Source organism: Nymphaea colorata, chromosome 1 (genome assembly GCF_008831285.2).
Source record: "Nymphaea colorata isolate Beijing-Zhang1983 chromosome 1, ASM883128v2, whole genome shotgun sequence".
NCBI lineage: Eukaryota > Viridiplantae > Streptophyta > Magnoliopsida > Nymphaeales > Nymphaeaceae > Nymphaea > Nymphaea colorata.
The window spans coordinates 41,270,728-41,286,078 of record NC_045138.2 but is presented as its reverse complement, the minus strand read 5'-3'; the positions used below and the strand labels follow the sequence as shown (position 1 = coordinate 41,286,078).

Sequence of the window (15,351 nt, the reverse complement as noted above, 5' to 3'; positions counted from 1 at the left end):
TCCTTTTACTGAGCTTCTTTTCGTGTTCCTGTATCCTGCAGAAAGGGTGTTGCTTTCCAGAGGGTCCACATTCCTTTTTGTAAGACGGATCTTCGAGTTTAACCCTCGCCATGATCTGAGCTTGGTTAAGCTAAGCCTTGCCTGGTCTAGTTAAAGCCGGAATTATGATAACTCGTGTTCTAGCTCGATAAATTTGTTGTAGTAACTCTCATTAGTCATAAAACATGATTTTTGATTAACACATGCCTGTAAGCATTTTAAACATTCCACCGGCAAGAGTTTCATTGATCTTCTTCTTCTTCTTCTTCTTGTTATATGGCAAGTTGAAGTTGGGTAGAACCCTTTGATGCTGTGCCAAGAAGTTGCGGCAGGGATCCAATTCTCTTATGACCTTGAAGTTCTTATCTCTTGAAGGTGTTAGCTGCATACCATTTCGAAAGGTGGGCAGATTTTTGTTTGGCAAATTCTACTTAAGGAATCAGGCTGATCTACCAAAATTTAGAGGCCATATAGTTTTAACTTCAAGGTCATGAATCCAATCCTATAGCCTTGTGGATGGTATTCTTGTCAAAATAGTCCTTTTTTTTTTTATTGAGGTAGTGTTTGAATAAGTGGAACTAAATACCTGGGCTTGCTTAAAACTGCTGGGAATTTCGTACCAGGCATTTTTTTGGGGAATTTTTTGTTCTACCTTCCATTTATACCATTTGTTTGATTTCATAGAACTTTTGTTCTTGGCATTGAGAAGTTCACAGGCAAAAAAAGTTTTCCGCAGCATTATAGTTCCACCTGTGTAGGTGGAAGTACCATAGTCAGAGATAACGTCTTGAAGTTTTAAACGGCGAGATTTTTCTCTGGTATAATACAACAAACTTGAAAAAAACTAAAAAAATACAGTAAATTTTAAAAAACTAAAAATAGAGAAAAATAAAATAAGTAAGAAACTGATAACACAAACATCAAAAGATAACTAGATTTGCAACAAATAAAAAATAAAAAACTGTTTGGCATTAAAAATTTGAAAAAAGTTAAAAAAAAGTTAAAACACACTAAAAAAAGCGTTTTAATGTTTTTTTCAAGAAAACATGTTTTTTTAAGTTTTAAACGACCATTTAATTTATTGCATTTTTCACGTTTTTTAAGAAAAAAAACACGTTTTCTGTGATTACCGTGGAACTTTAACCCGGATACTAAAGTTTCAAAATAGCTCCAAAACTCTCTGCACTAAAGTTCGAAGTTCATCTCCAACTGGAACTTTCCATCAAATTTGAACCAGAGATCCATCTCTACTGTAAAGTTCCATGAATTCAACTGGCTGGCTTGCTTACAGCGGATTCTGACTTTGGTAGAACCAAGTATTGAAGGTGAAACATGCAGGAATGGAAGTGACACACCAACTGGTATTATGCAAGTCCAGCTTTTCAACCCCCAAAAGCAGAGAAGACCTCCATCCCATCCCATTCTTTGGGGAAATAACAAACTGAAGTGAGTACTTGGGTGTTTCTTTTTAGAGTCGTCGCTTTATGCCAATGTGCACGCAAAGAAGTGAGACACATCATGCTTCGCTTTTAAGTTGGATAGGCCTCAGCATTTAAAAAGGAAAACTTTTAGTTGGGGCAAAAAACTACCAACTTTACACCGGCTTGGTCTCTTCTGAAACTCTTCGGTTACCATGAGATAAATTATCCCAGGTGAAAATTGCACTACCATGTTTCACGAAAATGTAAACTGGACACTACACGCAACTGAAAGGACTCAAACAAGAGACAAGCTTTTTGTTCATTATTGGTGGAGTATACGTCCAAATGGGCCTTGATTGGTGCATCTTGGACAGAAGCAATTCCTTCTGATTTCGTCGGTTCGAATCTGCGACTATTTTCACCAGAGTGGCAGTTTTTTATGGGTTTCCTAAAGCCCTTGATCATGCTGTAAGTTTTGTTGGAGAAAACTTCACCCGTTCTTCAAACATGAAGATGACTGGACCCTAAGCACTTGAAAATGGGACAATGGTTTGTTCGATGGCATGGGGCGTAGTTGCAGATAGGAGTAGAGCTAGAAATGTTTCATAAGAGGGGCCAAATTAAAGTTTCTAAATTTCGATAGGAATCAAAATATCATGTTTCAAATTTTTTATAGAGGACAAGTGAAATTTTTTAAAATTTACGTATAAATTTTTAAAACAAATTTTTTTGAAGTGGAGCAAGGCCCATGCGGGCCCCACCTTGGCTCCACCCCTGGTTGCAGATAGGCCCGAATTGGCCTACCTAAATTATGCAGTAAACTACACATCACCTAGTGGAATCCCGGTTTTGGATATGAAATCCGGGATTTCGTTCTCACGTTTGCTGCCATGTTGGATTTTTTCAAAAACAAGGATTAGGAACCGACTTGAAAACTGGAACCCAAACACGACAAACATGCCCTAAATTCGTTGGCTTGGGAACACAACGTGTAGGCTCCCGGCTTATTCTATCAGAATTGGTTGTCGAATTTGTTTTTTCTTGAAGACTTCTTCTCAGGGAAAACTAGGGAAAAATCAGACCTTTTTCCACACCTGATTCGTTTCACTTTAATTTGCTATGGGTTACTTCTCTCTCTCTCTCTCTCTCTCTCTCTATATATATATATATATATAATGGATCTCTTCATCCAGGTTTGATTGGAGAAATCCTTTGTCTTTTACAATACACTGCCTGATGGTAAACCTACCCAAGTAATGAAGGAGTGGCCGTGATTCTATGGAACTCAAAATAAGTGGAGGATTTCAGATTATATATATATATATATTCCATTCTTTGGGGTAGGCCTTTGTCTCTGCTACCAATATGTTTGGGAAAAAAACAAAAAGTCATTTCAACCTTAATGCCAAATTCATTGATGAACAGCAATTTGAAGAGCCTTACCTTTCAAGCAAAAAAAAAAAAAAAAAATCTAAAATTGACTTGACCTACTCCTTGAGCCCAGTGAACCCTACGGTGCACCAATTACCAAAAAAAAAAAAACTTTGAAAGAAGAAGGCTTTAGCTTTAAACTCGTCATGAATGACCAATTTCCCTTCATTAATTTCTTCTTAAGATACATCAGTAATGGAATGGAAACAAGTAAAAACAGAGGGTGCTTTCTGGGCGTCTGCCGACAAAAAAAGATAAATGCTGCAATAGACTAAACCTCCATGAAGTGACAAAAAAACTCCCAATTCTCTCGTTGTAATATTTTCATAAATTCTGTGGTATTAGTAAATGTTGGTTCTTGGTTGGGACACCTTGATTAAGATTGCGTGGCCTGTCCCTGTCCTCGAGATCATTAAGCTCCACCATGTCCATTTTCACCCTCAAGAATGGCTGTCTTTAATGGTGTTCATTGATGATGAAGAACTGGATACAGTTGGTAGTACATCGACTCTTTTCGGATGAAGGAGAGGTTGTCCTATCGTCGCTGAATGAAGCTTGAAGGTCCCCCATTTTCCTTTGCCTCTGGCATTTTGGGCTGCGTCGGAGTTTGAGTGGACCGCTTTTAGCTGGACAGAGTGCACCCCACCCTTAACTTCAAAGAAAAGTAGCATCCACTCGAAAAGGAGACGTGCCGTCTACATGACCCCTAGTCTGACCAACTATACTCTGCCCCTTGAATGTTTAAAATTTAATGCATTAGATATCTTTCTAATTTATCTTATGTGGTTAGATAAATAATTAGGAGTTAAATGAATAGAATCAAGAGTAATTAGGGCAATGCCATTGCCATTCAAATAAAATGATTGAAAGCCCGCTAGAGTTTTCAACTCGACGCGCTTCACATTTAATAGTGAAAAGCACAGCGGCAACAAAGGTTGGTGCTCACGAGAATCGAATCAAAGACTAGCCTTCTACAAGTCCCTGGTCCCACCAACCACACTAAGCCCTAAATTTCACTTGGGTCAAAAGAAGACTTGACATGGACTACCTATTTTCTTAGGTCTTTCCATCTGAGAAAAACATTTCCTGGAAAAAATTTTCTCAAAAATCTAGAGTGCACTGGAGAGGGGGGAAAGCAAAAAGTAGAGGGTGGAAAGGACAGTGGCTCCTCATGTCAAGGGCAAGTGGACATGGACGTCGTGCTCCTTTCAAAACCAGGGTTTAATCCATCCACTGCTACGCGTAAGTGGAATTGGGTTGGCCCACACGGGTCCAGTCGCTATCGGTCCCTTTGGGACCCTTGCCTGAGCCCAACAAGGTCTAGACACCCAGAAAGTGGCTCGGATTAAGGTCGCACATGGGTCGAGTCTAGTACAAGGGCTTTGTCATCTTCTTCTTGTACTCTCTCTCTAAGTCTGACTGAACTAAAAAGCAATCTTCATTTCAACGATTCTTTATCTAACAAGTTGTTGTTAAAGTGTAAAAATTCAGCCCAAGGTTGGCTAGGTGTCTTTTCTAGCATATTCCAACTTGTTTTGTAGTGAATTTCAGTTTTACAAGGCCCTCAAGATTTGACAAACTTTTCAATCTAGATTTATCCTTGTGTCCTCATCAAACAGGAAATGTTGCAATATGTTCCTCTTTAATTATGAGCATATGTCCTCACGTAATGGGTTTCAACCTATGGTAAAACAATGTAAGTTATCACCCTTTATGAAATAAGAATTAGCATTCATTACCCACTCAATATTTCTCAAAATCTTTAATATAAAATTTTGCTTTGGAAAAATATGAGTCCTTCCATTTTGGATCTTACTTATAGGTACGTTAACAGCTTAGTCTAATGGGTTTGAACCTTATTCTTAATCAAATTTTACTAGTTTACATAAAATTACAGAGCAAGTCATTGGTATGATATTATTTTTTCTTTTTCTTTTTTACTTTTATATGTCGAAGATTTGTTTACCTAGGTTTACTTTTAAAATAGAACACCCAATTTTTTGCCATTACATAAATGTCCATAATATCGTGGAAGCACTTGTAAAAAAGTTTAAATAATTGATCAGATGTCATGTATGAAAATTTTTCCAAGTTTTTGTGAGAGAGAGAACAATGTAAGTTCTAATAAGAAGCAAGATTGAAGATTACAAAAAGACTCATATAACAGTATGGTTTGGTCAATTTATTCCAGGACAGAATATTTTGGACACCCACATCATTTTCCGAGGCCAGAAAACCGGGTCACCTCGATTTTCTCAGGTCCGAAAAGTGAAATTTTGCGAGCGATGAATCTTTAGTCTGACACCCTCAAAGCAGAGATCCGAACACTAAATCCTAGATCCTCATTTTAAGGTGGATTTTAAACTTTTAATGTATTTAAAATTCAAATAATTTAAGCACACCATTAAAAGCGTGCCCCCTTCATTCGAATTTGAAAACTTGAAATCTTGAGCAATGATCCTGAAAGATCTCACATTCCCGAGGATCTCTCTTTTTCTTTCTCACCACCATCGATCCGAATAAGAAAAAAAAAGTTTAAATTTTCTCTGGTCGCTGTAGATTCTATTAGGATCTGATCTGAATTCACAGTCATCTACTGTTCAAAATATGCACCAACTGCATCTCTTAGGAGAACCAAGAGACGCATATCTACACTCCGAAAATTTCGCTCCCCGCTTGGAGAGATTGAAATCATTTCACCACAAGGAAAATTTTGAGAGAGAGAAAGATCGGCCGGTAAAATTCATGCTAATCATTCCTACCATTGTTCTTAAACTTTCCTCCCACTCAACGGCAGCCTTTTTGTGAGAGAGATGGTCAGTCCATCGCCAACATGACAACAACGACCAGGGTGACAGTCTCTCTCTCTCTCTCTCTCTCCCTCTCTCTCTCTAAAATGACACACCACTGCAACAAAACCATCTTCATTTTCGATGATTCCGCAAAATAACACTACCCTTCTGTGATCTTGAATCCTTAATTGCAGACGACCTCTTGCACCAGAAGGCAACCAACTCTCAACTCCCACAGAGGAGGAGAGGGAAGAGGAGGAAGAAGGAGGAGGCGTGAAGGGAGGGGAACGTGTAAGAGAAGGCACAGAAGGGAGAAAGGATGGGCTGCACCACCTCCAGGGAATCACGTTTCATCGGCGCCACGACAAGCGAGTCGGGTCGCGACTTCCAGGACCATTCAGAGGGCCACCATCACCACCAAGAGCAGGAGCAAGGCGGCGGCCACCACCAACATTCTGCTCCTCCTTTCTCTCGAGCGCACTCCCTTCCCTTGGCCGTTCACCACCCGCCGCAGCGGAAGGGCGACTCCTACCACGTCGTCGCCCTCACTTCCACCACCTACGGCTCCCTAGTCCTCGATCCCCTGCCTGACCCCGATACCACCGCCGCCGCCGGCCCCCCGGAGAACATAGACGCCTGGGAGCTCATGCATGATCTCGAGGACTCATTGTCCGATGCGCCGTCTGCTGACACAGGGAGGATATCCCTCGGCCGGTCCCTCAGTCTCCAACATGGCCTCAATGCTTCTCAGGCCAAGAACGAAGCGGCCATCGGCAGTCCCAAGCCACTCTGGATGCATCTTTCTGACGAATCCACCAGCCCGGAAGGCACGGACGTCGTCTCGAGTTTCAGACGGGCTACGGTGAAGACGACGAACTTGGGGTTCAGGGACTCCGGGCAATTGAAGCCGGCGATCGCATCGATCCCGAGCTCGAAGGTGTTGCCAGTCGATAGGGCGTCGCCTTTGTCGCCGTCGCCTCCTCCAGGAAGTGAGGGGAAGATCGTGGTGTATTTCACGAGCCTTCGGGGGATCAGGAAAACATACGAGGATTGCTGCACGGTGAGATCGATTCTTAGGGGGCTTCGGGTTTGCGTGGACGAGCGAGATGTCTCGATGGATTCCGCGTACCGGAAGGAATTGCAGAGCGCGTTCGGGGGGAGCGCGGCGCTTCCGCAAGTGTTCGCTGGGGGCACGTACGTCGGAGGAGCAGAGGAGGTGAGGCATCTACATGAGGTCGGGGAATTGGGGAAGATCCTGCGGGATTTTCCGGTGCGAGATAACGGCGACGTCTGCGAGGTGTGCGGCGACGCGAGGTTCGTGCCCTGCGAAAACTGCCATGGCAGTAGGAAGGTTTATGAGGAAGACGATGGAGGTGTTCTGAGACGGTGCTTGGAGTGCAACGAGAACGGATTGGTCAGGTGTCCATTCTGTTCTTACTGACCTCACGAACCAAACAAATGGTGAAGATTGGTGGTGGTGATCATGATGAGAATGATCAAAAAGGGAAGTTGGGGATTATGCGGATTTGTTTCTTGTTTTTGTGCATAATTGTATACTTGATAATTTTCGGCTTCAATTTCATGAATGGAATTTAAATTGAAATTGGAGATGACTCGAGAGCCTTCTGATTCAAGACTGTAAAAATCTGTATTGGTTTCTTGTTGATCAGTTCTTGTTATGTGGTGGTTCTTTCTCAACTATAATAAAGTTCTAATTTCCATATATGGGTTCTGGTGAGCGATGATGGAGTTTCTCTTTTTTCCTGCTAGTTCTGCTATTAATAGATCCCTTATTTGGTCTGTAATGCGATGAATGAAAATTTTCTATGCTAAACATTTTGCACCATACCAGACAAGGATTGTGGTGGGTGGTGATTTAACCGTGATGATAATGGTCGTGGCTGAAGACACTGTTGAAGTGTCATCATCAAGCTCGGTTTATGAATTGCTGCATCTCCAGAGTTGTTAAGAAACTACAGAGAAATCTTTTTTTGAGCTGATCATTGAAATATACTTTTCCTTTACACAGCAAATGTGCTATTGAGTGAGAGGAACACATTCAAGTTCAATTTCCAATTCCCCTCTCTCCACATTCTTAAGCTTTAGAGTGATTTCCTGCTTCACCTTTCCATCTACTAATGTTATCAGACTATCTTTGACGAGACTGTTATCCTCACTTGCTCTCCATTTTCCAAGTTGCATTGGCTCTCTGATGCCTGAGTTCTCATAAGCTACAGATGCAGCAACCAATGGCTGGATATCTACTTCTGCTTCTCCCATTCGATCATCTGCGCTGAAGGTATCCTTGTCATATACTTGCTGCAAATAGAGCCACAGATTTTAGTTAGTTTTCAGAATGCAGCATATCCAAACTTGGTTCAACTCATGAGACTCGCAAACTAATAAATGGCATCTATATCAAGGCACTGGAATGAATACTGTTCTTGATCAGACCCGAGGACTATCCATGCCATTCATTTTGTTCTAGGCTTCTAAATAAAACCAGCTCCATGTAATACAGTAGCAAGTCAGCAACTAGCCGGTTGTCTTCTAGGTGAGATATTTCTTTTTTTTCAGATTTCTTTTCTTTTTTTTTTTTGGGGGATATCTCAGAGTACATAAATGAAAGGAAAGAAAGGTAAAGAAATCCTATAACATAATCAAGACACATATTAAGGTCTTTAACAATAACACACACCCATAGGTTCACAGTCACTTGACACATAGAAGAAAACTATGCTTATAAGTAAAACGATCCTGAAACATATATTAAGGACAATTGAAGCTCAAAATGCATATTTTGTTTTATTTTGAGGCAACAGAGGCAAGGAAAATCAACCAAAGTGTGGAAGGCTTCCAAATAACAATTAAGGCATTAAGACAGCGAAAACACAAAACACAGAAACAGGGTCCAATCTAGAGAAAATGATAATTTCTTGTCCCTGCATAAGTTCTCCCAATTTCCATTCTTTCGTTTTTTCTCTGTCATTCATGCAAGTAACAAAGATGTCACTGGTTCACTTCTTCTCAGTAAGAAATTTATCAAGCTGAAACAAGTTTGTCAAAATTCATTCATGGCATTGTCTGGTCTGCATAATGATGTTGCTTGCTGACACCCAAAATGAAAAAGTGATGTGTGCATGCTCGGGCACAAAAGAAGAAAGGCAGAAGAAAAGAAAAGGAAATTGGCTTGTTCCAATGTGATATCAGCAAAAGTGAAGACATGCAAAAGACAGTTTTGTCAGTCATGGTGAGTTTTATAACATTTCCCTATATCTATGTATAAGCACGTAATGTTCATAATCAGACTTAGAATTTTCTCCACAGGAATACCAAACAAGAAGCATGATACTGTATAGTCAAGTACTTATTACATCATATTCTGTTTGCGTTCTTTTCTAAACTCAGTGTTTGTGTTTGTATTCCTAAGCAAAATCTGAGGGATGGAATGAATTGACCAACATCATGGTCATATTAAGAGTAGTAACATTTAGCTCTCCACTTTTTGTATCTTAGCTGCTCTCTGTTATAATCATAGTTAAATTATTGCAAGCATTTGCTTTGAATACTACATGAGATATCTTGCCTTGTCTAAGACCAAGTTTTCCATGCACAATTATTACATGTATAAATTGAGTAGTAGGAGGCTTCAAAAGTACTAGTTTAAGGTGCAGAGTACATGGATCCACCAGCATCTGTCCCAAGAATATCCTGAGTCTGAAGAACTAACCTGTTTCCAATCCCTGAAGCTTAATCTTCATCTCCATGGCCCAGATGCTTCATACTCTATAGTAAATGACAACTAAAATCCTAATTGATGTGAAAAATAAAGGTAAAAAAAAAGGAAATTTGGAGGTAAGGAAGGAACTCTCAAGTAAATAACATTTGTCGTTCCATCCTTTATGGCCATGTCACAGCAACCACCGCCAACTATATTCATTATATCCAATGATTAGCAACTTCTTGATTGGGTTGTGGCCCAGCCATGATTCCAGCAACTTCTACAAATCATGCAGCCTTTGTGAAAGTAGATATGTGGATACGACTTTAACGCTGGTCTACCAGACACATTACTATGAACATAAGTTTGTGGTTGCCCCATGTGTAAAGTTTCGGATAATGCTGCAATTAATTGTATGAATACCTAGATCTGATACAAAAAGTTGTCCCACCTTAAGCATAAATAAGAGGGCTGTGCTTAGGAGGCATGGGCATAAAATTTGCAAGCAAGACATTACTAAACAGTCTAGTTTGCACTAAAGAGAAACTGCCCATATCACCCTACTTTTGCATTAGTCTCCAAAAGTGCAGTGTCAGGTAATATATATGCACCAACGTTCTCTCTCACAAGCACTGGCATGATTAGAAATCTATCTTACCAACTTTAGAGGTGGAACAGTGTCTGGGATGGAAAGAACAACTTTTTCATTCCAAACTGGGTTCAGGTTGCTCTTTATCACACGTGTCTTCAATGTCTGTCACAATTTATGAGGATGTAAGCCTCTGGCTGCATTCACAGTACTTTCCAGAGCAAAAAAGAAAATCCCAATATTTTCATCAGGCAACCAAACAAAATGTGCATATTATAAAAAACCTTACTTGGTTTCCCATTGTTAACATGACGTACGGATCACTAGTCACTACATCTCTGACAGCCAAGTTGGTTCCTCTAATCACGTTTACCTTGATGAGTCCAACAAATTCAACCATGCCCAACTACAACCAGATAATAAAAAAGTAAGCTTAGACTGTCAAAAGATTGCAATCACGCGAAAGGAAAAAATGCTTGCAGATGAGTCACCCTTTGGTCAAGCCACTTCAGAGTGGTGGCCAGTTATACAACATACTTGGCTTATAAACACAACCACCCTTTTGTAGCCCATAGGCTTGGGTCCAAATCCGATGGGTGTGTCCTGATTTCAAGGAGAGGTACAACAAGAAGTCATGTCGTCGGATTAGACTTTAATCTTTTGTCAGATTCAGGTCGAGCAAGTTCAGTCAACTACAACTTCTTAAAGTATAAGGAGTTTCACTGTTTCATATTATGGATGTTCAGTAACCATTTGAATGCATGCAGCTAGATCATTCTATTGGCAATAAAGACCTTACCGTTGAGTTTTTGTTTGTAGCTTTCTGCTCTTGTTCTTTTTTCCTCCAACTATTTCGAAAATTAAGACCAATGCCATGAAAACGATTGCTATGATGCTTTTCAACTTTCCGGTCTTGGGAACAATCTGGGTGTCTACCACTGGACATGCTCTGTGAGGTTCTCAAGCTACAGAACGCAGGGGAGATGACTTCTTCTTTAGCTACAAACTCTTGCAGCTCATACTTTCTCCTGAACGTATGAAACAATAGTTGGCATCAACATATAAGGATTTTTTACACCAAAAAGAATAAGATGAGAACTTAAACTTACCTAATGTAAGCAGAACGTTCTTTTGCTGGAGCTTCTGGCTTTGGCTTAAGATTATCTGGGAGGCATGCTTCATATTTCATATTCACTACAGAGTTTCCACCCATTCTAGCTACTGCTTCAACTTGTTCATCTGTCCACTCATCCAGCTTCACTGACAAAACCTGATGCATTAATGACCCACAGTTAGGAAATATGTTTTCATTGTAGAACAAAATAGCAATAAAACCAAGAGAAGTACAAGTGCCCGAAATTTACATCCACATCCATGTCTAGCTACTTTACTGTGATCCTTTGAACACAAATTGATGACTACAGTTGCCATATCTTGGTTCACTGTCAAGGACAGGGAAAAAAAAAAGTTCTCAAACAAGATGATGGTATTCAAACCTTTGAGATATGTGACCCTAATCCCCTGTGAACGCCTGAACACTTTATGCATATGAATGCCCCTATATTCACCGACCTGAAAAGCCCATTCCAAACTTGTTAGCTAGAACTTCTCCAAAAAGGACAAGCAAGAACAGCATAGCAAGCTAGTTGGGTATGTGCTGGAAACACCAACAAAAAATCATAATATGTTAAGATACATGTGTAGGTGAATCCACAATAGAACATATTTGGGAATCTTCAATTGGATACATACTTGTGCTTCTGAACACCTCCGTTTGGGAGCAGTCTTGCAGTTTGCAAGACCAAGGATGTCACCAAGCTACTCATTGTGAACGGAGTTTTGACCCACATATCACTTTTCTGCACCATTTACAAGATGTCTTTGACAACTTGAACTACAAGGCACATTTTGAAAAGCAATGTAACTTAACTGTATTACAATTTGGTAAAATTGTATCCTGCTAAAACATGGAAATAGTATTCTGTTCCGTTCCAAAGCTCCTTAACAGAGCCTTATTAGGTTAGCAACTGTTGTACAGTAATATCGTTACATGACTGGCAACTCATGGGTGTGTAGGCAGATAACACATACCAACGAAGATGCTAAAAGTTAAAATTCCCAATTCTTATTTGTAAAAAATTTCACACATGTACATCTTCACTCTCTTTTCATGCCAAAAGCCCAAAATTTGCATTTGGCAATGTCTTGGTTTGGATGTGCAGTAATTCTGTGGTAACATTTCAATGTTAAAACAACCTTAGACACCAATTCTGCTAAATCCTAAATTCCTAATAAATTCATAGCAAGCCCAGGCAAGATAGTGCCCAAAAAACAACGATGATAAAGAACATTGTAGGGTGAAACAGACTAAAAACTGTCAGACATGTTGAAAAGCTCAGCAGAAATACATGGTTTAAGTAGTTCTGTTCAGAAATTCCAAATACTAGGGAAAACTACACCTTCTGAACAAGAGAACCATGCCCATATTAATGACAAACTCTTGTCCACCGACCAAAAGACATCCACCCTGGAATTGTAAAGAGAAATACTGCGTCATACATTTTTGTGTCTGTAAGATGATGTTTGCTCTATTGGAAGTCACTTTATTTTAAGGTACTTCATGGACTGAAGGCATTTCTTGGCCTAAATCCACAGCAGGAATTCGGTTTTATTAGAAAAAAAATCTCACGTTATATCACAGAAATTAATGAGGATATCATATCTCTGTAAGCATCGAGGGCTTTGAAATATAGATGATCCTCCCATTGATCAGATCTGAATGCTGAAAGTGGAAAAACACATTCACCTCAATCAAATGATTCTCTGGAAGCTTGTGAAGAACACTCCAAGCTTCAGTATATGCAAGTGAGATAGCAAATTTCTTTTGTTCAACATTCTTCAACTTATTCTCCCGTGAGTTATAAAAGAGGAGGAATAGATAAACTAATTTTTAGTCTGAACTAGGCAATGCTGCTGATCCAAGAATCCATCTTGCTGAATAAGAAAAAACATTATTAATTTTGCCTCGTAACCATTGCCACATATATTGTATACGGGTATTATACGGGGAGAAATTTCTCGAACATGACAAAGTTGTATATCTCGGGCATATCTCCAGAATATCAGAAAATTTTTAAAAATTTTAAACATTTAAAAAATCCTGAAAATTATAAAAAATAAAATACATAAGAAATTAATAAAAATACAAAAAAACGTGTATAATACCCTTTTTTTGCATTATTCTGGCATTTTTTAAAACAAGATGTGTCTTATTGCCGGTTTATATGGCTGACTTATTTTTCACTTATTTAACGCGTCTTTTTCGACTAAGACACGATAATTGTGACAGTGGACGTAACCACAGTCTTTTGAAAAAATTCCAGATCAATGGAAATGCTTATTGTGTCGTGGCTTCAGAAATTGTGGACAAACCATACGTAAGTAACACAGTTTGTTATACATGATTAAATGATAATTGGGTTCTACATCTTGCACCAACAATCATGATCATAATGGACAAGCAATTAAAGCATCTAACACCTAATAACTTCCACACATATCTTCAAATTTTATGACCTCAAGGGTTTAGTCCCTCATTGCAGATTGTAGGAAATCTTCAATGGCTTATAAGGAGGCTCCTAAGGGGCAGGTTCAGGTCCAAATCAAGAGACCGATCCTGATGTGGGAGTTGGCCAAGTTATTACATTTATAACGTACTAGAAGTCATATTATATAAATCTTAACTCAGAAGTAGGAATTTGATATCCAGCACAAACTAAGACTGGAAAAATTGGATGAGATGAATGAATGTCATGAGTGAAAAAATAAAAGAAAAATCAAATGTTCAGATACGTACACCCATTTTGGATCTAATGATCCGCAATCTGCACAGGATCTATTCCCCGGTTGTGATAGCAGGTCTTCCAATCTCTGCAGAGAACCTATGAGAAAAAAAAAACAACATAAAAGCATCAGCATTCAGGAACTCAGAAGAGAGGTGCTATATACATTGTATATAAACCTAACATATCAATTACAGGAAAAACCTCCCTTCACTGTAAGAGACAGCAATTCTTTCTCGAAACAGAAAATAATACAAATAACAGCATCAACAACGATATACAGAAGCATTGCTTTCAACTAACTGCAGTCATTATTATAACAAACTTCTATTAACACATGCTCTTTGCAATAACCGCCAGCCGCGCCAGGGAACCAAACAATAAAGGCAACGCATGTTGCATTTAATTTTTGCATATTTAAGAAGCTGGCTCGTGTATGCAGACTGACACCGCCGAGAACCTTGTTAGGAGACGATCCAACTCCATGCAGGGTGTTGAGTTCTAAGAGATGGTAGTGTATACAAGAGGGCTAGTCGTGTAACGTGTCCGCTCACTGGTCTATCCAGAAAGAACTTCCACCAATAAGCTAGTACCTAATGCAAGAAAATCACCATCATTTGGTACCATCTGATTCATCAACGGTCATTTTCTGCCCATGTTTGCAAATCCATTGGAGACATAACGAATGTTGATTACAGAATATTAACAGTAGGTCAAAGATCCGAACTCGACGTGCAGAAAGCCACGGAATCAAATTGCATTTCGAGCACTGAAGATATAGGGTTTGCATAAAATACATACAATTACGTCTAGCCCCGTCAAGGTAAAGCGGACGCCCATAAACACAGACATGCATTTCTAAACAACTAAAAGCACGATAATGATCAATAAGAAAAGGGAATTCTCTATCAGCATTAAGATCTTTCTCCATTTCAGACCATTCTGAGAGGGTAAAAGAAAAAATAAATGAAAAGTAACGCCATAAATCATAATGGTGGCTCTAAAAACTGCGGAAAAATTACCAGGTAGGAGGTTAGAATGATGATCCTCTCCTTGGGCACTCATCTATCTTTGTCTTGAACAAACAGACGCCTATAATCTGTAAAATTCACAAGAAAACAGGGAACCCATCATTTTATTTTACACACAATATTGAGATACTGCAAAAATTCATCCAAAGGAACAGATGGCGTTGAAACCAAAAAAAAAACAGAAGAAGGAAAGAAAACCAACTCACGAGAGAAAAAGATTTTCAATAAAAAAAAAAACTTCTCTCTTTCTTCCTTGTAGGAAGCAGACGCAGGGCGTCCGAATTGTTTGGTGATGGGGAGGAAGCGTAAAAAAAATGAACAAAGTTTTTTTGGCATGTCTCTCAAAAGTCAAACCAGAAACATCCGTTTCGGATGGACCGACTTTTGCTATTATTAAACACGCCGTTTCCCTCACGACTTCAGCTTATATACTGTCATTTTCCCGCTATGTTTTCCTTTTCTAGCGTTCCCTATTCATTGGCTTC

General features: G+C 39.4%; 2 protein-coding genes across 5 annotated transcripts; one reads left to right on the top strand and one right to left on the bottom strand.

The window, feature by feature from the left end:
* The first annotated feature begins 5,581 nt into the window (after positions 1–5,581).
* LOC116249838 (uncharacterized protein At3g28850-like) lies at positions 5,582–7,406 on the top strand. Its single transcript, XM_031623172.2, has 2 exons — positions 5,582–5,742; positions 5,878–7,406. Exon 2 carries the CDS (start codon positions 6,003–6,005, stop codon positions 7,122–7,124), a length of 1,122 nt encoding a protein of 373 aa, XP_031479032.1. The 5' UTR covers positions 5,582–5,742; positions 5,878–6,002; the 3' UTR covers positions 7,125–7,406.
* A 252-nt stretch (positions 7,407–7,658) lies between these two features.
* Positions 7,659–15,244, bottom strand: LOC116266068 (probable ADP-ribosylation factor GTPase-activating protein AGD11). Of its 4 annotated transcripts, none has more exons than XM_031647502.2 (9): positions 15,073–15,244; positions 14,858–14,934; positions 13,850–13,934; positions 11,490–11,565; positions 11,103–11,263; positions 10,793–11,021; positions 10,283–10,399; positions 10,063–10,158; positions 7,659–8,002 (listed from the first exon to the last, which is right to left on the bottom strand). In XM_031647502.2, exons 2-9 carry the CDS (start codon positions 14,898–14,900, stop codon positions 7,721–7,723), a joined length of 1,089 nt encoding a protein of 362 aa, XP_031503362.1. In that variant the 5' UTR covers positions 14,901–14,934; positions 15,073–15,244; the 3' UTR covers positions 7,659–7,720. The 4 variants fall into 4 exon arrangements, with proteins under 4 accessions (XP_031503362.1, XP_031504861.1, XP_049933161.1 ...); XM_031649001.2 differs by lacking the exon at positions 15,073–15,244 and adding an exon at positions 11,746–11,852 and having other exon boundaries at positions 14,858–14,912; XM_050077204.1 differs by lacking the exons at positions 14,858–14,934; positions 15,073–15,244 and adding an exon at positions 12,453–12,520 and having other exon boundaries at positions 13,850–13,870.
* Between the last annotated feature and the right edge of the window lie 107 nt (positions 15,245–15,351).

Bases quoted from the DNA above. Each gene is read 5' to 3' on its own strand.
- LOC116249838 (XM_031623172.2), top strand. From the start codon at position 6,003: ATGGGCTGCACCACCTCCAGGGAATCACGTTTCATCGGCGCCACGACA.
- LOC116266068 (XM_031647502.2), bottom strand. From the start codon at position 14,900: ATGAGTGCCCAAGGAGAGGATCATCATTCTAACCTCCTACCTG. The intron at 11,566-13,849 runs GTACGTATCTGA...TGGGCTTTTCAG, and splicing joins TCATTAGATCCAAAATGGGT to GTCGGTGAATATAGGGGCAT. The intron at 11,264-11,489 runs GTTTGAATACCA...TTAATGCATCAG, and splicing joins TAGGGTCACATATCTCAAAG to GTTTTGTCAGTGAAGCTGGA.